This window comes from Corvus hawaiiensis, chromosome 5 (genome assembly GCF_020740725.1).
Source record: "Corvus hawaiiensis isolate bCorHaw1 chromosome 5, bCorHaw1.pri.cur, whole genome shotgun sequence".
NCBI lineage: Eukaryota > Metazoa > Chordata > Aves > Passeriformes > Corvidae > Corvus > Corvus hawaiiensis.
Genome location: NC_063217.1, coordinates 6,092,458 through 6,119,710, shown reverse-complemented (window position 1 = coordinate 6,119,710; position 27,253 = coordinate 6,092,458). Strand labels below are relative to the sequence as shown.

At 46.1% G+C, this 27,253-nt stretch overlaps 2 protein-coding genes and 1 long non-coding RNA gene across 3 annotated transcripts; 1 reads left to right on the top strand and 2 right to left on the bottom strand.

The window, feature by feature from the left end:
- Nucleotides 1–1,540: 1,540 nt before the first annotated feature.
- On the bottom strand, nucleotides 1,541–8,797 carry CD8A (CD8a molecule). The gene is made up of 6 exons (XM_048303363.1): nucleotides 7,906–8,797; nucleotides 6,963–7,325; nucleotides 6,282–6,368; nucleotides 5,768–5,884; nucleotides 4,753–4,783; nucleotides 1,541–2,463 (listed from the first exon to the last, which is right to left on the bottom strand). The coding sequence occupies exons 1-6, from the start codon at nucleotides 7,949–7,951 to the stop codon at nucleotides 2,418–2,420; spliced, it is 690 nt and encodes a 229-aa protein (XP_048159320.1). The 5' UTR covers nucleotides 7,952–8,797; the 3' UTR covers nucleotides 1,541–2,417.
- A 2,897-nt stretch (nucleotides 8,798–11,694) lies between these two features.
- Nucleotides 11,695–22,590, top strand: LOC125325857. The gene is made up of 2 exons (XR_007203587.1): nucleotides 11,695–15,015; nucleotides 17,646–22,590. It is a non-coding gene; the product is annotated as an uncharacterized LOC125325857 (long non-coding RNA).
- Nucleotides 20,449–26,458, bottom strand: CD8B (CD8b molecule). Its single transcript, XM_048303364.1, has 5 exons — nucleotides 25,989–26,458; nucleotides 23,292–23,642; nucleotides 21,350–21,445; nucleotides 20,647–20,736; nucleotides 20,449–20,539 (listed from the first exon to the last, which is right to left on the bottom strand). The coding sequence occupies exons 1-5, from the start codon at nucleotides 26,032–26,034 to the stop codon at nucleotides 20,499–20,501; spliced, it is 624 nt and encodes a 207-aa protein (XP_048159321.1). The 5' UTR covers nucleotides 26,035–26,458; the 3' UTR covers nucleotides 20,449–20,498.
- Between the last annotated feature and the right edge of the window lie 795 nt (nucleotides 26,459–27,253).

Below are 27,253 nucleotides of genomic sequence, written 5' to 3'. Positions count from 1 at the left end.
ATGTGATGTCATCAGGACCCTCTTGGGTAAAGTGACAATGCTTGGCATCTGTGGCAAAACGTTGAGGGAAAAAAGAATTTCTGAAGAAATTAGTGTCTAGTCCAGAATTTGTAATTTGCTTATTGTTTTACCTACTTGTGGTTCTTTTGTCTCACCACAGGTTGCTTCTGTCCTGCCCCAAACCCCCTTGAGTGCTCCAGTGGAGAGCCCTTGCTGCTGTCTCTGGGTGACCACTGGCACAGGGGGACGAGTGATGTTTCCTGGAACTTTGCACACACAGGCTTTCCTGTTGATTATCTTTCTGTGTAAGGTTTTTGTTTGGGTTTTTTTGTTTGTTTTTTTTTTAATTAACCCTTTCCCAGGAAGCCTCTTGTTTCCTGGGTCTGTCAGAATCCAGGTGCCCCTGGCTTTGATGCCATTGCTATTTGTGCTGCTACTGAGAGCTGCGTTATGGAAAATGGTTTAGGAACTGTGTTTATATTACTGGGCATCAGAGCGTGTTGGTGAGTGAGGAAAGCTGTTGCTGGGCTGCTGAGATGTGTGAGGGTCACTGGTGCTGTGTGAACTGTGGCCTGCAGAGTGTGGGTTGGAGGATCAGTGTGAGGATGTGTTGAGGGAGGCAGGAGCCATCCCAGAGCCTCCTGAATTTGGCACTGGGCTTGAAAGTGATCAGGTGTGTTCTGAAATAACAAACAACAAAAAACCCCCTCTGAAACAAATAAAACCCTCAAAGCAAACAGATCCTGCTTCTATTTCTTCATCTGCTTGACGAAGATTTCTGTGTGGGGATCAGCACCAGAGCAGAAGGAGCACATTGCCCTTCTGCCTGGGCTGCAGGAACGCGGTGTGATGTGTAATGTGAAAAAGTGGATAGAGTGACTGAGAATAGTGAGGCAAAACCTATAGCTTTTTAAGGTAAACTTTTAGCTCACTGATTCAGTAAGAGACCACCCAACAATTAAATTGTTCTTATATCCCAAATTTTGAGGCTTTTCTGTTAATTTTTTCTTCATAGTGTGTGTAGAGCCATGTAGCTGTCATTCAGTATTTGCCTGCTATTGCTCAGATACACTTATCTAGTCCCAAATTATTTTGTATTTCTTTAAAAATTCTTACAAACAAGTAAGTTGGGAAGAACTTTGTTTTTCTCTGATTTTCTCTCCTTCTTATCTTCTTTACAGAGGAGGAGACTATCAAAGGGTTTCTTCCATTCCTTGTTTTGCCAGGTTTTTATCATCCCCGTGACAGGAATTCCAGAGTACCCGCAGACTCTTTATCTCAGGCACTTTCATGGCAGCTTCCTGGGATGTGGGAGTGTTACTGAGCCCATCAGCAAATCCCTGGGAAGATACCTTTAGATGATTTTAGGCTGTGGTAAGCTGGAAGCTGGAGTCTGCCATCCTAAAGCTCAAGATGGTGTATAAATCACCGGCTTTTCTGTTACCCAAGACTTTCTCAAACACTTCTTTATTATCTTCCTGAAGGATTTTAGCTTTTGTGAGACTAGGAACTGAAGAAAGAAAGCAATAATGGTCATGAATCTGACTAGAATAATTTTATTTTTTGTCTCAGTTCTTGAATTGCAAGTGTACTAAGGAAATATTTACATGAAATATAGAGCTGAAAAAACAGAACTTGCAGTAGTCTGTAACACGTCCTCAAAAAATCAACATGTTAAATGTGCTGTTTAACCAAAACAAGTGACAAAGATTTTTTTATTTTGATCCCTCAGCCATTTCCCTCAGAAAGAAAGCAAATCCCACTTTCCTTGCTGGGGCCAAACTCCTGCAGAGATAGGTGGGTTGGGGGTAGCAGCAGAACCAGGCTAGTATGAGGTGAACAGTGAACCTTAGCCCCCTGTAAAAACCTCCAAAATAAGGCCCTTTAATCCATATTTAGCTTCTCAGTGCAGTCTAATATTCCATTACATGAAACAATAAAAACCCCAGGAGAGAGGGTACCACAACAAGAGGATGTGTTGAGTGAGGATAATAATTTGTAAGGCATCGTGTAGCAAATTCCACCTTTGGCTGCATTTTGGGAGGAAATTGCTCACAGCCTTGAGCAGAGGTCCAGCTCAAGTCCTTATTTCTCATCAGCTTCTCACTGAGGCACATCAGCATCAGGATTGGCCTGGCTGTTGTGCCTGAACCCCATCACTGGGAAGAGAGACGGCCTCTGGCCTTGGGCATTGACAGGAGAAGCTCAGGGTTTGGAAGGAGCTGTGCTTTCCCCTGTGGTTCACAGGGAACTGCTGCTGCTTGTCTGTGTGCCTGTGCTCCCAAGATCTTGTCTCTTCAAATCTGGCAGAGTGGGTGAGGTGCAGTCACATTGTGGATAACGTAGGAGGTGGATTTCTGTGCTGATAGCTCCCGGGAGAAGATCCAGAAGCCAGAAGGTGCAGATGCTGATTTGTGTTAGTTTGGGGTCCTGGGTTTTGTGGGGGGCTTCCCGTTTGCAGGTCTGGAGAGAGAAGAGGGTTTGGTTTACTCAGATGGGACAGGAGCAAGAAGGCAATTAAGGCTCCTTGAGCCTTGGGCTGTAGCCAGGGACCTCCAAGAGGAGGCTGCAAAGTGTCCCTAAATCATCTTTGTGCAAGGGAAAGATCTGCCACCATTTCCAGTAGTGACAGGCACCAGAAGGATATTCTCAACATACACTGATGGTCAATTCTTTTATCAATTAAAAAGTAAAGTGGGCTTTTAAAATTTACCTCTGACTTCTGCATTCTCCTGCCCTGTCATTATACCTTTCTCCACATTCAGAAAGAAATGAAGAAAGAAGAGCTCAGGGTTTGCAGGGGTTTTTTTTGAGTTAGACAAGGTGTTATCAATTCAGAGAGAGTTTTTCTTGTTGGAACGTGTTGCCTGCAGAGAAGTTTGAAAGGAGGCTTTCCAGAGAGTCAACGTGCACACGGAATTATAGAAATGACTGGTGTCCATCGACGGAGAGTTTTATGCTGATCTAATGAGTTGGGGATTTGGCACCCATTTTCAGGGCAGATTAATTGGTGGTGGAAAATGAATCCTGCTGCTGCCAGCAAGGATTGCAGGCCAGATCCTGGGGTGCTCCTTAATGGAGTGAATTGCACTGTGAACTTCCAAAGAGCTTCCTTTCAATAAGCAGGAGCTGCTCAGAGCAGCAGGAATTTCGTCTCTAAACAAAAACTGAAATGTGCTACAATAGCTAAAGGCACAGCTCTGTCAAGTTAGGGCTGCTGCAGGAGAGCCATCCTGAGGAGGTGATTTCCTGACACCCCTGTCTAATGACCACTGCATTAGGGCAACACTGGAGAGCTCTGCAGGGTGTTTTTCTCCCCACAGAGACAGATCATCCCTGCACAGAGCTGGCAACAGGGGTTGAGATAAATGAAGAATTCAAACACAGTCCTAAACAAGGCTGTACAAAGAGCTCTTCCTTATCATTTCTCCCCTGGAAAGGCAGGCGAGGATCAGGAGGGTGCTGGGTGTAATAAATATCCCCTGTGAAAATGACAGTCTGTTCCCTTTCACAGACAGGTAAAAAAAAATACAACCTGCCTTTAAAAGAAAAATAAATTTGTAGGGATCCATTTTCTGCTAATGGTGGGGAGAGAGGTTCTTTCTGAGTGATTGTATTAATTTGGAGAAGTAAACAACAATTTCCTTTGTTACTGTGAAACCATGGATGTATAACAAGGACCAGGATTTTATCTGATTTAAAAGATGCTTTAACTGGCAAAGAATGAGGCTTCAGAGGTGTGAACGTGCTGTTCCAAAGTTTCTTGGCAACCCAGCTGTTCCAAGCACCAGCCCAGCCCTGGCTGCCCTTGAGCAGTAGTGGGGATTTCTCGGTGTCTCTCTTGCCACAAGCCTCAGGGTGCACAAGGCTTGCAAAAGTGTAGAAGTGGTTTCCTGCAGAGCAGGAGAGGTGAGAAACCAGCTGCAGGGAGGTCAATCTGCAGAAGCAAAATGTGTGTGGGCAAAGGCATTTCCTCTTCCAAAATGGGGAATTGCAATTCTCATGCTGATCTTGTTTTCCTGGTGACTCAGGGTGAGGGGTGGGCTGGGAGGCAGGAGGGAAAGCATAAAAAAAGGTTCCTGTGTGCCCTAGAAACTGGGTTACCCCTCAATCTATTGCTGTCTGCACCAGTGTTTCTCAGGAGAGTCATGCCAGGCTGCAGCAGCCTCTCTGCTACTGTTCCTTGGTGCCTGTTCGGGAAACAGAGGCAGGAAGCCATGGTGCTGTTGGTCCAAAATGGTGCAGAGGGGGATTTGGGATCCAGGAACTCACATGTAATCCATGGGGACATCTGAATGTGTAGTGATGAAATCACAGAACTGTTTTGGGGATGGGAAGGGATGAAATACAGTCCCCCTCAGGCTGAAGTTGGGAGTGGTGCATTGGGAGCACAGAAACGTGGATAATTATGAGAACTGGGTGATGCACAAAGTTTTTGGGCTGCCACAAGCACCTCCTGTCTTTCTGTTTCATATCTGCTGCAGGGTTGGAGCTCAGTGATTTGAATTACTTAATAGATGAAAACAAAAAAAACCACCTCCAAACAAACAAAAAGCCCCAAACAAAACCAAGAACAGAGCACAGGAGAAGCTTCTGTTCTGTTTTTGCCCTTAAGTCATTACTCAGGCCCCTCCCAACCACCTTCTATCAGATGAAGAATTTTTAGGTTGCCTTTTGGCACCAGCCTCCTTTATCTCTTGAGGGTGAGATGTTGCCAAGTTGAACAGAAAAATGCCAATGCCTGTCACTCACCTCTTACACCTGCATCTTCGTCTTCTGGTTCCTAAAAAAAGAGAGAAAATGTTTTAGTTCAAAGGTACTAAGTCCCAGCTCAGGAAAGAACCACTCCGGTGAGACAGGGCTGGTGTTCCCCAGAAGCTGATATCTTTAAGACTAACAATGGATAAACCAAGCCTATTTTTGAGGAAATCCATGCCAAGGAATGGTGCTGCAGCTCATGTTACCCCAGTAATCCACTTAAATATTCTCGTGAATTCATCTTTAGGGTGGGTAGCAGCAGCAGGGTCAGCCTGGGAACACTGAGGGTGAACTGTTTCTATTTGCTGTCTCTGGTGACTTTGGCACATTGCTGAAAATCCCTCAGCAGCAATTATTTCTACAGCAGGTGATGGCAATGAGGCCACATGGCATGCACCTAAGTTAATGATGCTGTTCCCTATCTTAGCCTCTGTGTTGTTCCTTTGGGGTGGATGCAGCAAAATAAAATGTCCAGCCATTAATTTCAGATCAAGGTAAAAATCCGTCCTCAGGGGCTTGGTCTGAAGCTGAAATTGACTATAGCTGAGGTCTTTTCACTGATCATAATGTAATGAAGTTTCTCATCTGGTTCCAGCTTGAGCTGCTAATGGGACTCTCAGCATTTACTGGAGCATATTTACCCAGTTAGGTCAGAATGTTTCAGACTCTGGGACTTTAACCTCTGAGACACCCATTTGGTAGAACCAAGACAGTTGATAGAGTAAATACTGTCTCTTCCTAATGTATGGTTTTTCCTTGAAGGTCTTTTCCAACATAAATAATTTCCTGACTCTATGATTCTAAATTGATAATTCTTTGTCATCTTAATCCTTCTGATGAGGATTAAAATACAGACACTGATTTTAGCAGTGATCCTTCTCTTGCATTGACTGTGTTCTGGTTATCTGCTGCCTCCCAAAGCAGCCAGAACATCCATCTATCTCCCTGAGGGACAGGGATGTGGTCTCAGGCCAGAGGTGCATTTGGAGGGGGTTGTGGTGAGCCTTACGTCGACGCAGCACGATGGTGATCACCAGGGCGATGAGGAGCAGGAGGCAGGCACCTGCCAAGGGGACCCAGATGAAGATGTGACAGGAGAAATCCAGATCTTCCTGCGTTCCTCTGTCTGCAGGAATAGAGAGGAGGAAAGGTCCACCAGGTGCTCATGGCCGGTGTTACGGCCAGTTCTGGTGTAGTCATTCTCCTGTGGACTTGAGGGAGAATATGTGGGCAAAAGTTTTCTCGTCTCCTGCTGAGGCTAAAAGCAGCCCCAGCCCCCAAGGCTCTACCCTCCCTCCCCTGTTCCTGGTGTGCCCAGGCATGGGACATGCTCGTGCTTTTTACATCATCTTTAGCCTTTATTAGGTTGGATGAAATGCTGGAAATTAATCCTTGCATCTGTGATAAAGAAGCTCTGTGGATCTTCTCTCTCCCTCCCAATCCCAAAATGCCTGCAGGATCCCCCTTGGTGTTAGTGGAGCAGAGTCCAGCCCTTCCCCTCTCCCTCCCTCCATTCAGGTTACCTGGATCCGGAGTCTTGGGGTTGGAGTCCTCAGTTATGCCACGCTTGGGGATGGGTCCACGTGTGGTGGGTGCCACTGTCGTGGTGACTATAAGTGAAATGGATTAATTCAGAAGGTAGGGAAATACAATAAAACAGGTCTTTCCTGCCCTTCTGCTCTCCTAACCTTGCCAGGGCACAGGTGCTCCTGAGTTCAGCTCCAGGACAGCTTCATGGAGCCTGTTTTTCAGGGGGACTCCCCCAGGGAGGGTCTCCCAAGAGCCAGTAGGGAGCTGCAGCCTCCTTATTTCTCACTTTCTGACACCATGCTCAGAAAGCCTGAGCCCCTGAGCCTGGCAGTACTTTTGGGAGCTGTGTGTGCTGAGGAAGCAGGGGGTGGTGGTGGTGGACTTTGCTTTAGCCTTCTCCCTTCAGAGCCATGGGTGGCATGGGGCAGTGAGGATGGGGAGGCAATGCTGGGTCTGCCCAGTCATCTTTGCCTTTGGGCAGGAGCAGTCCCAGGAACAGAGGTGGCAAGCAGGGAGCCTCTGGCAGGAGGACGAGTGGGTTGGTCACAGGATGCCTTGGGCAAGCAAGCAGGGAAATGAGGTTTGTGGGAGAGACAGCTGTGAAAAAGGGCATGGGCAGGAGGTGCTGGGCATTTTGTCAGGGCTGAGTGAGGTTGGGTGAAGGTGTTGCTGACCTGGAAGGAAAGCAGGCTGGCCAGGGCTGAAGAACAGCATCTGGTTGAAATTCATCATGCAGAAATATTTCCCCTCGTCCTGCGGTGTGAAAGACTTCACTACCAACAGATAGATCGAGTTGTGTTTGCTCGCCTCAAAGCGAGGGGATGTTCTCTGATCCCTGCTGAATGTGGTCCGGGAAACAGAACTGATGAAGACGATGAAGTGAAGGGTCCCACTCTTGTCCTGGTGGATCCAGAATGCGCCACTGTTCTTGTCAGTCTGACACTCCAGCTCCAGCCTCTGCCCCACCCGGAGCTGGGTGATGTCCTTGGGAGACCTGACCTTCATCTCAAGTGACTGGCCATGGATCCCAGGGCAGCCTGCAGGAGAGAAATCCTTGCTGGAAGCTCTTGGGAAGACTAAAAGGGTTCTCTGAGGACACTTCCCTCCCCAGCCATGGGCTGGAGGTACAAATGCAGAGGGAAGACCGCGCTGTCTGGATGATGTGAAGGTTTTCTTGGAGTCCTTGCTGGGCTGGTGCAAGGAGGGTGCTCAGCAATCAGCCACCCGGGCTTTTACGGTGGGTGCTGCCCTTCCAGTGCCTTCTCAGGGACATTACCCCTTCCCTGCTTCTCCAAAGTGATAAGCTATACAAGCTCCCTATAAACTCTTAACTTATAAACCTCTTTTTTTCTGCCCTTCTCCCTCCCTTCCAGAACCACTCATCTGAGCAGTCTCCCTTCCCAGGGCGGGTGGTGCTGCAGCCACCCCTCCAGCTGCCCTTTGCCGGCTGAGGTGATGCCACCTTTCCTTCCAAACCTACTGAGCACACCTCAAAGCCAGCCCTTTTGGTTTGATTTTCCCCCCCTTAACTATTTATCACATTTTATTGGATCCAGTGGAAGGGTTTTCCTTGCCCGTCCCAGTGGAGGGGCTGTACAACCCCGTGTCGGTACTCACAGAGTCCCAGAGTGAGCAGCAGGAGCAGGGCAGGAGACCTGTCCATCTTCTCCTGGGGTGTCTGCGCTTGGGGCTGGTGCAGTGCAGCTGAGATGATCTTTGTCCCTTCACTTGGGAGGCTGTGTCGCTCTTTGGGGAGGATGTGATGTCATCCGGACCCTCTTGGGTAAGGAGCTGATGCTCAGCATCTGTGGCATAACGAGGAAAAAAGTATTTCTGCAGAAATTAGTTTCTAGATCAGAATCTGGGTTCTTTTATCCTTATCAGTTTTTAATGGTGCCTCAAGGTTTTTCCTGGATGACTTCCCTAGAGATCCAGAGTGATGCCGCTCATGACTGAGGTAGCATCAGCCTGCTGTCCCCAGCCCTCTGGGGGTCCACAGCAGCCCCAGCTCCACAGAAGTTATGGATGAGTCCCATGCTTTTGGTGCAGGCTGCACTTCGCTTTCCTTGGCAGGGATTCTGCCTCCTACCCTTGAGCACACTCAGGGGATCCCATGTGGATGGCAGAGCCCACACGATTTTGTTACCCGGCGAGACGCAGGTGTTTCATGGCATAGATCATACATATCATTTATCTCCAAGCACACGTGTTGCTGGCACACAGCTGGGTTCTTCAGGTGCTTGATTGTTCTGTTTGCAATTCTTCTTTGTTTAATTCTTCTTTGTAATTGCAAATCTCTTTGCACAAAGCAGGTGGTCTGTGAGCAGAAACCTCACAGGAGTGCCCAGTGTCCAGGGTGTGCTTTGCTTTTTGTTTGTTTTAACAGCTCATGGCTCTCTCACCACAGGTGCTTCCTCTCTGCCAAAAAAAGCCCCTTGTGTGCCTCAGTGGAGAGGGCCCTTGCTGCTGCCTCCAGGTGATCACTTGCACGTGGGGGTGAGCGATGCTTGCTGGAGCTTTGCACACACGGTAACACGGGTTTCAAAGCCTGCAAGGGGCTGGGCTGATTTCTTTCTTTCTTCCTGGCTTTCCTGTTGATCATTTTTCTATATGCATTTTTTTTCCCTTTATCCTGTTGTAAAGAAAGCCCCTTTTTCCTGAGTCTATCAGAAACTAGGTGCTGCTGGGTTTAATGCTGTTTCTATTGGGGCTCAGAGCTGAATAACTGAAAATGATTTAGGAACTGAGTTTATTTCTCTGGGCTTCAGTGTGTGTTGGTGAGTGAAGAAAGCTTGTGTTAGGCCTGCTGAGATGTGTGAAATTCATGCTTTTGTTAGGCTGGGAGACTTGTGATGTCTATCTTAAATAGATCAAATAAAAGTAAAATGGAAGTGAATGTGCTGGCCAGTGAGGAGGGGTCAAAATATTTGTCAAATACAGGTTCTCACTCTGCTGTAGAGTGAGCAGGCAATGCATGTCCTCAGAGATGTGGTGATGGATGTGCTGGGAGAACCTGTACAATTAAAGGATCATCCAGGAAGGGCTACTGCCTTTCTTAGTAGGGATATCCCACTTCTTTCTTGTCTCTGACAAATAGTAAATTTCGTTATGAATCAGTCCAGGGTACCAAACTGGTGCCCAGATATTCCTCTCCTCTGTGTAGGGGTGTCCTTGATCTTGGTCCTCTTTGCTCCCAGATGAAGCTGATTTCCAGGGAAGGCCACCTTATATATATATATCCTTTAAAGGCAAGGCAAAAGCTTCTTGTCAGCTGGGAGATACAGCTGCAAGAGGGCTGTCACACATCGCGTTTTTACTGACTTCTGTGATAAGGTGCTGTGTAGCACAAAGCTATTTCTATTTTGCATATCAACAAAGAAGAAAAAATAAAGTTGCAGTAGCAATTACCTGATTAAGAAAATCTCCAGGACATAAGCAGGACCCCCAGGAAAAAGCTCTGATTTAAAATCAACACTTGTATTAATAATTTAGAGTGGTTAATGTAAGTTTAACACTGATGACTAAAATTGGGAGGAGGTGTCTAATCAGATTAATTAGGGAATCGCCTTGCTTTTCATATGCTCTGGTTTGCCTGTTTGTCCTCTAGACAGTATTTTAAAATAGGCTGTCATTGTTTGACTGAGGACCTAAGCCAAATCGATGAACACTAGCATTAATAACATGTTTTATTAGTAATGTACTTAGTAATTTCTGTTGTAATGTCACTGGTATGATATGACTAAGGAAGAAAAAATACTCAGACAACCAGTTAATTCTGCAGAGCATCTTACAAGAGAAATCAGGAGACCAGACAGGTTGATTAGAAAGTAGGAGGTCATTTCTTTTTTCACCCAAACCTACATATAAGTTTAATTTTACTAAGGTTACAGGATGCTGATTGCTGGTGAACTCCAACCTAAGTTGCTTATGACTGAGGTTTATCTTTATGTATTAGGGCCAGCCTAGGTCTGTATTTAATTGATGTCAAATAATTAGTAGAAGACAGGAGCAGGGAGATAAGAGGAAAAATCATGCAGGGATGAGATAGAGTAACAAGTATCCACCTGTTTTTGATCAGGGCTTAGCGGGAGGTGAATTTAGGATTCATTTTCTCTGCTTTCTTACATCCATTTGACAGAGAAAGAATGGGAAATAAGAGAGACTTGAGGACCAGAGCTGGAGGACATGCTGTGTTTTCAATACGTTTGATTTCTCAGTCATTTTGTGGAAAGATCTCAGGGACTTTTTCACGGGGCAAGAAGCTTTTCAGTTTCTCAGTGTCAGTCATAGCAGATGTTGCCTGGATGTCTCACAGTGTTGTGTGCTTGGAGCTCCTCTGGGGACAAGGGAGTCACTCTGCCATAGTCAGTGAAAAAAACAGGAGCACCAAAATGACTGTGCTCCATCAGATCCGTTGTTGTGTTGCCCATGGTGTCCCCTGGTGCTCCAGAAGGACATCTCATTGCCAAGCAGGGATGCCACATTCCTGAGGATGAGCAGGAGCTGTTGCATCCCTGCGAGGGGTCAGTGATGGTAGCTCAGGAGTGACACCAGACTGTCTTTGCCACAGCACTGCTGACTCTTCCTGTTCTTAACCCTTGAAGGATTGCATTAAAACTTTCCATTCCACTTTCATGGGGAGGAATGGAAAGTTTTAATGAAGATTTCAAAATTTAGTCACAAATTACAAGCATTGTTTTTCAAACAGAGGGAAAAATACCATGTTGGGACTCCAGCACACAGCTTTTCCGGTGTGAAGTGAAGCTGTGGTTTATCAGCCACTTGCTGCCCCCCTTTTCTTTGCAAAGCTTCAGCACTTTAAGAGCTTTGCAGAATGTCAAATGCAACAGTCACCCACCAGGTACTCACGCTGTTTTTCCATTGTAGCCACGTGTTTCCAGTTTGGTGGCCAATACTGCCCACTCTTCTGGGTGCTCTCAGTGTGCACATCACATACCTCAAAATCCAGAATGCAAACCACAAACACTCCTGCACTCTCACCTCTCCTTGGTGCAGCCCTTTAACTCACCACAGGGCTGGAAATCTCCATAATCTCCACGCTTGCTGGCACCTCAGCTGAAAGTTTGATAGAAGACCTGGATGTGTTGTGAGTTTTCCTTGCAGAGCCTTCCCACAACTTCTCTCTTGATGCTGCAGAGCTCATTTGTGCTGGCATTCAATAAATCAGCAATCTGTGATGGCTTCTTTTGGGGGCTGGTATCCATGTACTCTGCCAGTGCCCCAGCTGCAGTTAACAGTGGACAGGCTGGCTTTCTGCCACTCCAATCTAAATATCACTGATTCAGACCAGAATGAAAAAAGTCCTAACATTTTTCTAATTGTATCTAGACTTAAGAAAAAGTAAATTATCTGCTTGGCTCCAGTACATAATTTTACTTTTTTTTTTGTCTGAACAGTTCAAGTAGGTGAACTGGTCTCATTATCTCATTTCCAATTCCCACAATCAGATTTCTGTTGGGTTCAAGGCACTGTTTTATTGTTGTCCTCTGAGTTCAGCTCCCTTCCAGGGTCCCATAGCCTTGGTGTAATCCCCACAGCTGACTTCTTCTTCTGCCCACACCAATCCAGAGTCTTGCCATGTCTCCTTCTTTGCTGCACACTGACCTTCTTCCCCAAAGACGTTGGGCAGGAGATTCCTGGTGGAGATTCCTCAGGGAGTTTTTGGGTCCATCTGTGTAGTACAAAAGGACTTTCCCAGAGCAGGGTATTGCTGTGCACCTTTACTGTTAAAATCTTTTGAGAGGGAACTAATTTCCATAGCAGGTTACAGCTAATGGAATGGAGGAAGGGCTCCCATTTCTGTTCTCCATCTCTCCTGCTGGCAGAACTGGCAGGATGGAAACCCATGGCTTGCTGGAGACAACTTGCTTCATCCATTTTGTGGTCCTATTAATAGTGTTTGCTGGTGTATACATCTTATTTGTTCTCAGTTTTGCATTTATTTGAAAGAAAACCCAACCCTCTCTGTTGAATTAGACCTGTAGGATGCAACCCTAAGCCACAACACCCTGATCAAAAGGGACAGGGCAGGAGGGATGGTGGCATCAAAAAGCAGCAGCTGGTTTAATGCTCTCCTGCCATCAACAAAACAAACTAGATTTGGTGCTGAGCTTCACTTTTAACAGCCTGATCCCCACCAGTACTGTGAAGAGAAGTGTGTGATTATTCTTTCCATGCCTGTTCTCCTACAGGCACCCCTCCCACCCTGTTTGTGAGTGTTGGACTCAGAGGTTAAATGGCAAATCATGTCTAAAATTCTGCAAACTTTATTTTAATGCACATTAATTTCTTTGCATTCATGTGTTGTAAATACAGAACTGCAGAAGGATTTTAGAGAGACTGGGCAATACAGGGGCAGGTGAAGTTTGGAGTGCGTGATTGTGAAGTGCTGTGTGGAAGGAAAACCAGTCCTGACTTGACTATAAAACTTGGGTTAGAACAGGTACTACCATAGTCCAGCAGGAAAAGCAAATGGTTGTCGGCAGGTAGGAAGGAAAGCAGGTGTAAAACAGAGAATAGAACAGAGAACGGCTTTGCCATTGTATGGTCCAGTGGTCCAGTCCACGGCCAAGGTGTGGTCCAATGCACTGTATAAATCCTGAATGCTGTGTGTTGGTCTGACCCCTCATCTCACACAGGGGACTCAAAAAAGAAGTAGTAGAACAAGAAAAGGTTCAGAGCAGGACAAAATGTAGGATCAGAGGCCTGGGATGGATTTTGTGTGGCAGGCTAGGACTCTTTACCCTGAAAACATGATTTGAGTGGGTATCCACTACAGGTCTCCAGAACTGTGAGTGGCTGGAAAGGAGCAAAGAGGGATTGATTATTTCCTGCCTTTTCCAATAGAGAAAGTAAGGGGCAGCAGATGATAGTGGGTGAGGCTGAACACAAAAGAAATTCACCCAGGGATGTCCCTGACAAAGGACACTGTGGACGCAGAGCCTGGACAAATGCTTGGAAGAGAAGTTCATTGTGGGTTACTCAATAGACAGCAACAGGCTCAGGAAATCTATTTAGTTAAAAATAGACTGAATATTAAGGGAGAGTGACACATGTGATTTTCTTGTCATTATTCCTTAGCCATCTGCTCATATCCAGTGTTGGAGACAGGATGGCTGTCTGGATGAACCTTTGCTCTGAACCAAACCAGTCATTTTTACATTCTTAAATGTGAGATTTAATTACAATGTGTCATTTTTAGGAAGCCATTTGTTACAAAACTCCACATCCATTTCCTCTGAAACACTATTAATTTTCCAATTATCTCATTTTTTAATGCTGGGAACTTCAATCTTCCTTAGCTGTTCACCCTGCACAAGGACATTTATCCAGCAACAGATCCTGTGGTTTCTCACAGGAGAATATTTATCCCTCTTGGAAAAGGGATAATGGCCAGGAAAGATGCTTGACCCTGAACAACTACTTCAGTTTGTGTTCCAGCTTTGGGAAAGCAAGGAGTGACCCAGCTTTGGCGACCAGGGGAATTTACACAGAGGCAGCTTCCTTCCCCTGGCATCTCCTTGGGGATGTCACCTTGGGCTCTGCACAGTGGGGTGTGACCCATGTTTGTAATTGTATCAAAATTATCCTGGCTATGGCAGTGATAGGTGTCAGATTAAAATGAAAGGACCTGAGGAAATGCATCTGTTTTGTAATGGCTGTTCCACCACTGCTCTGACTCATTTCTTTCTGCATCCAGATGACTTGAGACATGTATTTTAATAACAGGAATGTCATTTGCAGCTCATTGCTCAGGGCAGGAATGTACAATCCCAGCCCCCAGGAGTATTTTGTGTCAATTTTTTTTAAGTGAACAATAGGAAATATCCCAGTTTAATTTTGCATTCAGTGTTGATGTTAAGGCATAATGTTTTGAAGCCCCATAGCTGGGTGTCAGTGCAGCCCAGCACCTCTCCCTAAGACATCAATCAGTGAGTTTACCTTGTGCTTGTGCTGGATGATTGCACTTGGACTTTGTTGAAGAATGGCAGCAGTTCTTCTGTGACCCTGCCTGTAAGCCAGGAGTCCCCAGAGCTCAACGTCTCCTCCCTGGTGTGCCTGAAGAGGGGTCATATATTGTTAGGACAAGGGGAAATGGCCTCAGGTTGAGCCAAGGGAGGTTCACTTTGATATTAGGAAAAATTTCTTCATTGAAGGAGTGGCTAAGAATTGGAACAGACTGCCCAGGGCAGTGGTGGAGTCACCATCAGTGGTAGTGCTCTAAAAACAAGCAGACATTGCACTTTGGCATTGAGGTATTTGGTCTAAGGTTGGACTTGATGATCTTGGAGGTCAAATGATTCTGTGATTCTATGCTATGATGGGACTCAGCTGTGGTGCTGCCATGGGCTGTGCTGCCAGATGGAAGAGCAGCGCTCACCCAGCTCCTCCGAGGATGCTGTGCCTGTTCCCAGAGGCAGCTGCCCAACATCACAGTTCTGTGCTGCATTTCATGCTGCCTGCACAGCCCACAGCCCTGGCTCTCCGTGCTGGGAGGGTGCAGCAGGATGTGTGGTGGGTGAGATCACATGTGTATCTCTGGGGACAGATATGTCTCTTAAGCCACAGCCCTCATCCCTGCTCAGCCTTGCGGGGAGGGAGGGTGGCTGCACACCAGATTTTGGTGCCCGACCTCCTGGCTGGATGCTTTAACCACCAGCAGAGAAGAGGAGTAGAAAACCCAGCGTGGCTTGCAGCTGGGGCAGGGTAAGGCTGGCTCTGAGCTCGCAGCGTGGAGGAAGGGGTGGGACGGGGCAAGGTCTGGCAGCAGCACGATGCCTGTGGTGGTTCTGACCAGCCTGTGGGCTCAGCATAGACTCACAGAATTTTTTAGGTTGGAGAAGATCTTCAAAATCATCGAGTCCAACCCTTAACCCAGCACTGCCAAGGCCACCACTAAACGTTGTCCCCAGGTGGCACATCTGCATGTCTTTTAAACCCCTCCAGGGATGGTGACTCCACCACTGCCCTGGGCAGCCTGTGCCAGTGCCCGACAACCCTTTCCATGAAGAAATTTTTCCTAGCCTCTCATCTAAACCTCACTTGGCACAACTTCAGGCCATTTCCTTTTGTCATCACTTTACTTTGGAGGTGTCCATTGCTCCCAATGCTCTACAGAGGGCAATCCGGAATTTTCTGGCGTTTCCCAGCAAAGCTCAAGCCCTTGAAAAACTCAGTATTGCAAAACTTCTCCAGATTTCTGCAGGATTGAGTTTTCTGCTGCCTGATGCAGAGGCTCAGCCTAGGGCAAGACAGAATTTAGCCCTGACTCATTGCTGGAGCCTAAAAGCCAAGGAGACAAACTCAGAGGTGCCTGTGTCAACCTGGCTGCCTGAGAGCCCCCACCAATCCCAGGAGCTTTTGGGAGAGGATGGAGAGGGCTTTGCCAGCTGAACAAATTTCCTTTTCACATTGACTTCCAGCTGAGTGATTCATCTCAGGGGTTTGGGGGTTTTGTGTTAAATGAACTAAATAATTTTGCTGTGTGAGATCCCTGTTGCAGCCGCACTTAGGTATGCTGTACCTGGCTGAGAAAACATTCTGAGCTGATGTCATCACTGGGATTTTTTTTGGAGTGTTTCATACATGGTTTTAATTTATTAACTAGATCAGGAAGTGTAAATAGCAATAATGATACTCTCTCTCTTAAAAGTGTCATGCAGCCCCCTTTCGTGCACATGTGTAGCTTAAAGGCTGAATGAGAAGTTGAATTTAATAGAAAACCGCAGATGCCTAAGGGAGGAATGTTAAGGCTCCTGTCATCTTGCAAACATTTAAAGCTTGAGTGAGTTTTGCTTCATGTGTAAGAGCCACTGGTGTATGAACTCAAATTAACCTTTCTCATAGCAAGGCAGTAGAGGAGCAAAATAAATACCTTATATAAATTTATTTTTGACTTGGTCCAATATGTGTTCCACTTAAATGAATGCTGGAATAACAAATATTTGTTTATAATCCCACAGAAGCTGCATATCTCACCCTGAATGCACTCACTATGGATTTATTGATAGCAAAAGTATTGGTTATTTCAGCAAATAATACATAATTTCATAACCGGAAATTATATTAAAATATAATTAGAATAATATTGAAAAAAACCAATTTCTGGTTTATATGAACCAGAAATTTAACACATTGCTATTTTTGGCTTATTGAACAAAATGCAGTGAAGTCTATTGTAATAAGGGCAAGAAGTATTTATGCTACTTGGAGGTAGTTTATTTTTCCCTAATTTCCTTGCAGCTTCTGGGACACATCTGATTTTATACAGTGAGAGCAAAAGACATTTAGAAATTCCTGTTTGACAGATCTGATCTGAATGCTTAGAAGTCCTGCTGTGAATCCATTTCTCCTGCCAGCTACTTTAATAAGTAGCTACAGTGCATGGAACTGTTCTGGGTGAGGATAAATCTGAAGGAATTTAAACAGCACCCGTGGGTAATGCACCTCCTTTCTTTTTGCACAGATTTCAAGTCTAATCATTTAATAGAGGTGTTATTCAGCCTTTCTCCATTATTATGCCTTGCTCAGCAGTTTATGACTGAAAAATTATTTTTTTATGTATTAGGAGCTTTAAACTCAGAGATAACTTTACTCTCTTGTCAATAGCTTGCTTTCAATTGAACGTTTTCAACTGCACCTGATTTGATTTACTTTTTTGTAAAAGAAAAACCACAGACCATCTGCATAAAAATGGCAGGGCATCTTAAAAGAATAAAGAAAAATGGCAGAGCATTTTAAAAGAATAAAGAAAAATTGAGCACTTTCAATATTAGATTAACAACTGAGATATTCTGTAAAGACTGGCAATTTTTAAAAATGCATTTACAGAACTTTAACAAAACCATGAAGACTATTTACTGCAATGCCTGAAATACCTGTGGTTTTGCTCTGTATCTACGCCCTTTGAATATTTTAATGCTTTTGAGGTCTGCACTCTTTGTTGAGAGAATAACTGGATTTTTTTTCTAGTATAGAATGTGTATTCTATATATTCTTTATATACAGTCTATATATTCTATATAGAACATATGTAGGATGTGTTCTATATAGAATATATATTATATATATTCTATAAAATATAAGAGAAATAATAATAACAACAGCAACAGACTATTGCAACGTGATTTTTGATTTCTTTTACAATTCCTTGCCCAACATAGTTGAAGTTTTGTTCTTGAACCCATACATCTGCAAAACCCTCCTTGTCCTATGCAAAAGCCTTTTTTCTTTGCCCAAGTTTTGTAATCCTTTTGTCATTTAAGCTGAAATCCTTCATTTACTGCTGAAGTGCAGTTTTGTGGTTATATATAAAATCCCATTACTTTGCCTTCTAGGCTTGGATGTTCCTTGCTGCAGGAAGGATGGTGACAGTGGAAGACAGGAGAAGGCTGATCCATCCTTGAAGGAACCAAGGAATAAATTCAGGACCCTCATGTGCCAGCACATCGTGGCTGGAGTGACACTGTGATGGACAGTGCTGTCACCTGTACCTCTCTCTCCATGGATCCAGGGATCATGCTTCTAGCAGAGATGCACAGAAACATTTTCCCACTAATTTTCAAGCTGGAAAAGACACGCCACAACTTATCATGGCATCCATGATCCTTGGCTGGCATCATCATTGTGCTCTCAGCATAAAAGTTGCAGATATCAGGGGACTGGGATAATTTTCTCAGCATCTTTTTATTAGTGTTTCTGTTTCTTGCTTTTTTATGCTCTGGGAAAAAAAGCCTATGAAATGGGAGGTGATTTTTTTCCATCAGCTCTCATAGTTGTGAAACCTGCTGATAAAATCTCTGCCAGGTTTACTGTCTAAAACACTCTATTGATGATTATAGAAATTTCTATTATTTTTTCATAATTTCTACTGGCAAACTGCCCAAACCTGTGTTTCAACAGGCTAGACAACATCTTTGGCTGCTGCCGTCCTCTCCTGTTTTCACTGCACACAGGTGATATGGAGTCTGGGTGGTTTTTGGTTTGGGTTTTTTTTCCAAATTACAAAGGAAAAGTGTAGGAATTGGGGAATTCAGACATTGAGCAAATTCTTTGCTGTGGGTGGGCAGAGAGCTGAGGGATAAATCCCTATCCTTTGTGCTTGTGATATTGGAGTTGGGCTAAGTGGCTGAAGTCTACCAAGACCAGATGGTGCTGTCTCGGGGAGGGGTTCAGTGAAGGTCAGACTCTGTGAGGATGTCCTGAGTGTGGAGAAGGAGGAAGAGCAGTGGACTAGGGAGGGTTATCTCTGAGGCCACTCACCTTCCTGTGGGAGAGGAGGATTGGTCTGTGCAGCCTGTATTTGCTGCCCAGCCCCAGCCCTGGCTGCTTGGCCATGGGAGATCATCTCCTGTGCTGGCTGGGAGGTGGGAGAGCTGAACAAGGTATGGACATTAAGGTCAGGACACCTCAAGTGTGGGAAAGGGAGTTGGGATTTCAAAAGTAGTTGCAGGCAGAGGGAAAATCCCTGTTTTTTAAAGAATAAACCCTTGCCTGTGGGAAGCTTCAAAGGGGTTTTCTTACAGCTGTCCTGAAAAATGTACATATCATAAAAACCATCTGCTGCTGGGGCAAAGCTCTGCTCATTACTTGCAGGGTAGGAAAATGATGGATTTAGTTCATTGGAGCTCTCACAGAGGATAAATTGTGGTGTATGGGAATCAGAGATGCTCAGAATCCCCTCCCTGCAGCACCTGTGGTGGAATAGGGGGTTGTGCTGGTGCCTCCACAGTCATAAGCTGGGTGGCCTGAGAGCTTGGGTGAGTGTCACAGCCTGGGAAAGCTGGCTCAGCACGATCCACGGCCGGCTCTATCACTGCATCATTTAGGGGAAGCACCCACAGCTGGGCTTGAGACCAAGCACTCTGAAAAAATCAGTATTAGAGTGGAAAGTGGCAGCTCCCTGCGGCTGGGAGGGGAGGGAGGGGAAGGCCAGAGTGATGCTGCTCTGCCACTGTGATGCTTTGCACCCACAAACTCGTCCCAAGACTGTGTTAGCCCCAACACTGAGGACTCTAGACCACCTTCCCCTTGTCCTCCCTGTAGCTGGCACAGTGCTAGTGCCTGTGGTTGAGCAGATGTGGGGCTGGGGGTGAATCTGTGGGTGAGTGCTCGCTGCTTGTGCTCAGCAGGATGCCGAATTTCCAGCCCCAGCTCTGCCATGGAGCCCTGGGCAGAAGCTGAGCCTTGGTACCATCCCTGGGGAGACCTTCCCTGCTCCTGGCATCACTGAGGGCTCTGCACACAAGGGTGTCACTGATGGCTCAGCACATGGGGATATCACTTGGGGCTCAGCACACAGGGGTGTCACTTGGGGCTCAGCACACCCAGGCATCGCTCAGGGCAGTTCCTGCTGGCCATGCCGTGCTGCTGGGCTCAGGGCCAGCCCCTGGGGGCCTCTGTTTGCTCTCAGAGGTGGTGTTGACTTTCAGGCTGTGCCAGGTGTTTGGCCTTGTGTGCATGGCTTTGTCTGGCTTTCCTCTCCCACTCCTGGCTGTTTGCAGTCTCCCATGGGAGAAGACATCCTCCCAGATCTGCTCCTCCCTGCAGCTTTTGCTCTGCTTTAACTCTTTCTTGGTTAGAGGCCATGGTTCCTTGTTCACCATGCAACTGTGTTCCTTACTGAGCAGGACCAAAAGACACCAGCCTGCAGAACAAATAACTGAGTGATATATTCACTTTTGGTATTGAACAAACCTGCACAGGGTCTTTACAAGCTGCCTCTGCCCCATCCTTGCTGGTTGCTCTCAAAGTGTTCGTTACCAAAGTTTTATCAACCAGTATTAATAGGAGCAAAAAAAAAAAGCACACCTTTGTGCTGTCTTACAGATGAACACAGAGCCAAGGAGCTCACAGCTCTCCAGCCCATCTGAATCCCTTTGGTACAGCAGCCCTCTTCCTCCTGTGCAATCCCAGCCATGGCATTCTCCCTCCTCAGTGTCCTTTGAGAAGTGCTCAGGATGCTGCAGAATCCAGCCTGGTCCTTCTGCCAGCTGTTGCGTCAAGGAAAAATATTAAAGTCGTGGTTTGTCCCAGGAAAGAAATGTCTGTTTTGTGGTACAAGCCCACGTCTGTTCCCTGCAATGTCGTTCCTGTGTCCTGTCCAGACAGTTCTCAGCATTGTGCAGGGGAGGGTCTGTGGTTTCTCCCTGCCTGTCCGAGGCAGGGGGGCCGGTGGGATTTACTGGGATTTACTGCCTGTGGATGCGAAGCCACAGCCTCCGCCGCAGACCTGGGAAGAGACAGTGTCCATCAGACCCAGGACCCTCCCAGGTCACCATCCTGCTCCTGGGCTGTCCCAGGGCCTGGCACCCCTCAGGATGCTGGCAGGATACTCACGGTAGAGGCGGTGGGCAGTGGGGACCAGGCCCAGCAGGAGGAGCAGGACACCAGCGACCAGTGGGATCCAGACCAGGGGACTGCAGGGACCTGGAGAGAGAAGAGGACTCCTGGCACCACCCTGCCCTGGCAGCTTTGCGGGATGGAGTATGGGGTGGGGAAGGGAGAAAAGCAAGGCAGGGACTCAAAGGGGCAGTGGAGGATGTGACCATCCCCCTGGGGTATCCTTTGAAGGATGCATTACAGAATCACAGGATAAGTAAGGCTGGAAAGGACCACGGTGGGTTATCTGGTCCAACCTCCCTGCTCAAGCAGGGTCACCCCAGAGCACATGGCACGGGACTGTGTCCAGATGGCCTTTGAATATTTTCAGTAAGGGAGACTCCACAGCCTCTCTGGTCAACCTGTTTCAGTGCTCAATCACCCTCACAGTATAAAAAGCATTGCAGGGAGCTTAGCTCTTGAGGTCACAATAACCTAAACTGAAATACATCCTGGCCCCTAAACCCGTGTACATCCCAGGGAATCCCTCCTACAGGCAGAAGTCAGTTCTGTCCAGAGCAGTGGGTCTATCTGCCCCCAGACACCCACTCCTGCAGGGTGACAGTGTGGTTGTCCCCACCCCAGGACAAACTCCAACTGAGCCCTGGAGGCCCCAAGAGCCCAGCAAAACCCCTTTTTCCAGGCTGAGCCAGTGCCATACCTTTCCTGCTGGCAGCTTTGCTTTTGGTTATCCACGGCACAGGCTTTTTGGAGACTGGTGTCTGTGTGGTCTTTGGAGGCAGAGGCAAAGCATCAACTGGGGATAAGGAGAAAAAGAGGGTCGTCAGTGTGGCTCTGAGTGCAGCAGAGATCTCCAACAGCAGGCAAGAAGGGCTGGAAAGTTTGGCCCTTAGAGCAAACCTCATCCACTGAACCCTGCAAAGGGCTGTGTCACCCCGAGGGGTGGGAGCTTGACCTGAGCCTCTCGGTGGCCACAGAAGTTACCAAGAGCTTTCAAAAGTGTTAATAAACCAATTTACCAGGTAAAGAAGGGGAGAAGGCTAAGGCAGGGAAAAACCCCAAACTTGCTGGAGTGACATTTGCTGCCAAGCATCATCTCATCAGCATTGCACAAAATCATGGCTAGCAAGAGATTTCAGTAGCACTGGGAGGTTTTAAGGGATCCCTGCATCTTTTCCTTATTCAGATTGCTCTAATCTTTGCTCAGCATTTGATTATTGTTCTTTCTGATAAAATGAAGGCAGGATTTATTATGGTGTTCTGAGTAACAGTGGAGGACATTAATTTCTCAGTAAAGTTGGCCAGGAAAATATCCCAGTAATGTCATTAAATATCTGCGTGTCTGACTGCTCAAACCACACTCATTCAAAATTTTAGGTGATTCAAAACGACTTTTTATTCTCTTTCTACCCAGAATATAACTTCCTAGAGAAATTACCATTCTTTTACATGAAAAGATGAGATATCAGGACCCTGGGATTTATCTGGACAACCTCTCCCTTACATTATAATAGGCTTAAAGAAAAGAAACTTACAGGCATTTTGTTTTATCATGAGAATTAAAAGGAAAAAAATATCCAGCAAAGCCTGAGTCCTCCCAGAGCACCTGCTGCTGTTTACTTTTTAATTGGTGTCCTTGATCAAGCTGAATTTCAAGCCTGTTTTTCACACTTTGCACAGAGATATGAGCCCAGTTGTTAAAAAACAGTTCTCCTTTATCTTAAGCCAGCTTTTTTCTGAGCCTGAAAGAATCCAAAAGGGATTTCTCATCCAGTTCAAGGTACAGAGTGTATTTGCAAAAAAACCCAGGAAAACTGGGACACTGGGTCTGCTTTAGAGTCAGAAGCTGTAGCAGCATTTTGGTTAAATAAGTTATTTGTATTTTAGCTAAATAAGTTATTTGTCTCCCTAAAAGTCTGCAAAAATAAAGGCTGAATCCTACTTCAAACACATTAATTTTTCTGCATCAACTCCTGTTCTGTGCTCAAAGGGAAAATGGGCTGAAAAGAGTTTCTCTATGACTTAGATGTCTGTAAAGCCTCTCTACCCCAATGCCACCTGCAGAAAGCTCTGGTTTCTGTTTGGAGCTCCTCAGGGATAGTGGGTTGTGAGCTTTGAGGAATAAATCCCATTTCAGTATTTCTTGTGAAGGATGGTCTTGAAAGCTGCCATCAGACCCACCCCAGAGATGTGAGGGGTGATGGTCTCTGGCCTCGATGCTGCTCTTGTCACTTGGAGTGAGAGTAAGGAAGAATTATGGCATGGAAGGACCCGTGAGCTGAGCAGGGCACACATCCAGCCTCTCACCCAAAGTACAGCAGGGCATGAGAAAAACACAGGGCATGGCAATATCAGGTGCTCCCACGGAAATCCTAAAGCACTAGGACCACTGCTGTGCTCAAGGCATGCCCACAGCAGAGCAACTGCTACCACTGACTATCACACGCAGCTGGCCTAAGATTTAGCTATTTTCTGTATTTTCTGCTTTGCCCTGTCTCATAGATCTCTTCAGAAAAACCCCAGAGCCACAACCTTGCGTCTCAAAATTGGGAAGAAGCTACCAACACTCATCACCCCTTACCCAGGGGACCTTATCACAGCCTGCTGGTGGCACATTTTGGAACCCCTGGGGTGCTGCTTACCCACACTGAGCCGTGTCCCGCTGCCCAGGAGGAGCTGGGAGGACTGGGAGACGGAGCAGTAGTAGGTGCCGTTGTCTGAGGGATGGAGGTGGCTGATGTGCAGGCTGTAGGAGCTGTGGGACCTCTCCTCATGGACTCTAAACTTGTCCTGGCTCACGTTTGTGCCATATGTGGCTTTGCCCAGTGTGTTGGAAAATACCAAGAACTCGAAATGTTGCCTCTCCTGGCTCCAGCGGTACCAGTACACCCCGGTATGCTCCTTCTTCAGCTCACAGAGGATTGCGGTTTTATTGTTGGTTTGGGTTAAAATATGCTCTGGAGTTTGGGTTAAAAGTAGATTTGCATAAAAACCTAAGGAAAAAAGACATAGGAATATATAGTTATTATTTTAATTTCATTATTTTTCTTCCATGCTAAGTACAGATTTTCTTTATGGACTTAATAAAATCACGTAGACACACAGATGAGGCAGGTCACACAAACAAGAAACAGGAGCATTTTTATCAGGATGCTCCCATATTCCCTCAGAGGCCTTTTGGGTTCCTCAGCTATTTTTTGGTCAAGCCAAATTATACAGATGGAGTTTTCTCTGTAAACACTCATCTAGGGAGAAAGCTCACTGGCAGGGAAGGGGATGGAGGGATGGTTTTGAGGGTGTCCTCAGGGCTGTAGGTGCAGGGAAGAGCATCCCTGCCTGCTCCTGTGGATGCCCCTCTCCACCCTCCTTACCTTTCTCATTTTTCAGACATTTCACCTCTCTTTCAAGGTATTTTTTTTGCACCTCTTAACTGATTTGCCTGGTTCTTCTTCTAACAGATGCAACACTGATAAACATCTCAGGGACAGAAAAAGAGACCAAAAAATGTGCAAAACATCTCAAAATGAGCCAATTTTATATCAGCTTTCAGACAATAATATTTTTCAAAGGAATTTTGAGACATGGGGAAGGAGAGGGAGTGAGGGGCAGTGGTGGGGTTCAAAGCTTTGGTTTGGTGTCGCATCGCCCTGTTTGGGCTTTGCAGCTTTTGTGGAAATTATCTAAGCCTTGTTTGGCCCAGGCAGATGTGAGGGGTGTCTGTGTGAGTGAGGATGTGTCCTTGTGGAAAGGATAACAGGTAACTTGTGATCCTTTCTGTTCAGCAAACAGTCCTGCAAATCTGCAGATAGTCTGAGACCGAGTGAAAAACAGCCCTCTGAAGATAAGGAGGCTCCCGCTTCCCCCGTCTCTTTCCCAGGCACATTTTAAAGCTGTGCAAAAAGCTCAATAATACATGTTTCTTGTCTTTTTTTTTTACCTTGAAATGTTCCTTTTCTTTCAAAATCCCCAAGTTGCTTAGAGCAGTTTTTGCAGCCCTGTGCAGCCCTGCAAACCCAGTGGGGTGGGGATGGGCTGGCTTGACCCAAGAACACCTAAAGCTATCGGTGTGGCACGAGGTCCTGATGTCTCCCATGTTCCCAATGGGACAGGCAGAGGAGAGGGCTCTGGTGACTGACAGGGGTCCAGAGCCTTCCTCTGCCCCCCCTCCAATGACCCCATCACTGCCAGCGCTGCAGAGCATTAACATTGCAATGCCAAAACTCAAGTGTTGCACAGCAGCTGCAGCATTTCGCCACATTCTCTGGCTCTGTGATAACGTCAATGTCTCCTTACTACTAAAATACATAATTTTCAGGTTTTAGAACATAATTATCTTAAAGTTGGCTCTGTCAAATACCCATGTGTTTTTTTAGGGGATGAAATGTATGTGTCCATGGTGCATGGGGGCTTCCTTGAGTGCCTTGAGGTCTGGCTCTGCTGGGCATGGGAAGCATAACTCTCCATGAAAAACTTTTCCTTGAGCTGTTGGCGACACTGTTAGATAAGTCAGAAAGGATGAGAAGGGATCCTGAAAAATCTCAGCTCAGTGCCAGTGGTCAAGCCAGGGGTGAGCTGGGATGGAGACAGAGCAGAAAAACTCAGTCATACCTTCAACCCCAAAACCTCCCAGTTCCCTTTCCTGGTGTATATTCAAGGGGGCCACGGGGAATCATGGTGCTTGGCCAGGCCAGACTGCAGCACCTTAAAAATGGTCCCTTTTCCTTTTGCAGGTGCAAAGCAAACTCTCTCTTATTGAAGTTTTCTCAGCGGGCTGCCGTACAGATCTATAGGATATCAGTACTTGTAAGGCAGAATGGTTCAATAACGCACCAGTTCCAGCTGTGGCCCTTGGAAAGTACTCAGTCTTTGGATGATTTAGAAAATTTGATGGGGTGTTTATCATCTTTGTGTTACACAGGCAGCATAGAGAGGAGCTACTTTAACTTCTCCATCAGCAGCTTCCTACAGTCCATCTGCACTGAGGGTGCAGTAAAAACTCTGTGGTGTCTATACCATTACGTATTGAAATATGAATGGAATACAGAATGGAATAGAACAGAATGGAATAGACTATTTCAGTTGGAAGGGGCCCATAGCAACCAACTGGTGCCACTTCCTGACCAGTTCAGGGCTGACCAAAAGCTACAGCATGTTATTAAAAGCATGATCCAAAATTACTGGAAATAGGTAATATCCTGTAGATCTATACTATGATGATATATTTAACCTTCCATCATCCAGATGCTGTGCAATGCATCCCACGTGCTGGAGTGGGGTGGAGGAGAGGCTGCAGCACTATTTTAGGTGCCCTCAACCCTTAAGAGATGTGTCCCTCTTACCTGGGATCTGGAGGCAGATGCAGAGATGGAGCCACGGCTGGGCCATGGTGGCAGACTCCGTGATGGAGGGGTTTTGTGCCAGCTCCCCCTTTCCACTCAGTGTCAGCTCTTGGTGGCAGGGCTGGCTTCACCTCAGGAAGTCCTTGCCCCTCTCTGTGAAGATCTGTCACCAGCAGCTGCCAAAGAGCCTCTGCCACAGCAGCACGTGGAGCCTCAGCCTGGCAGCTTCTTCTGCGCTGAGCCCCAAACCCAAGAGTGAGTTAGGGACAGAGCCCTATGCTCCTTTCCAGCACTTCACAGGGCACCCTTAAATTCCCTCAAGAAAAATAAAACCAAGAAAAGTCACTGAATTTTTAATAATGATTTCTTCATATTTCACCATCAAGTTATTCCTCCTTTTAATCTACATCTATCCTATCAAAAAATTAGAAATGTAGGACCATGGCCTTAAAGATAAAAGCAGGAAAGAATTAATTTCAGCTGTTTCTTTCCCTGTTGAAAAAAAAAGGCTTTCAAAACAAGGAAAAGATGCGATTTGATCCGTGGGGTTGTTTTCTTCAGCAGAATTTATAGCAGGAGGTGTTTTTCTCTGGAGAATGCTGAACACTAGACCAACCCAACATAAAGCAGAGACGTGAGGCATCACAGAAAACTTTGAAGTCAAGAGCAAGAAACTGCAACAAATTTGTGGCCGAAAAACCGCAAAAATGAGGAAATTCTGCTGGGGCTTCCCACCTCGCAGCATGTGCTGCTTTGGTAGCTGTGACAGCACACAGCTCATAGGCAGAAATATTTAAATGATGAAATATCAGAATGACTTTGAAATGTCTGTGAGGAAGAGGTTTGAAGCACTTGGGGTTTAGGATTCAAAGACAAGTACACGACATGAAATTACAGAGATGAACTGGTGTCAGCAGCCTTCAATATTTTCAAGTTTGGGAAAAAAATAGAAATGATTTATTATTTTTATTTATTTGCTGCCCTCTTGGCTGCCAAGTAAGATTCAGTTTTCTTTTATGGCACCCTCATGCAGATACTTGTGGTCCTTACAATGCCCCAGCATCTCCCCAGCAAGGGTAGTCTCATGTGGGGGCACTGAGAAGCCTCCCTCAGGGTTGAGCTGGCAGATGAATAGGAAAAACAATATTGAATCTCGTAGACTGTAGGTTTTTGGTCCATTTTGTACCAGATTTTTCCATGCTGCTGTAACACATCCTCTCCCCATTTCTGTTTAAATTAATTTCCTGCTTGAAGCAGGCTGCTAG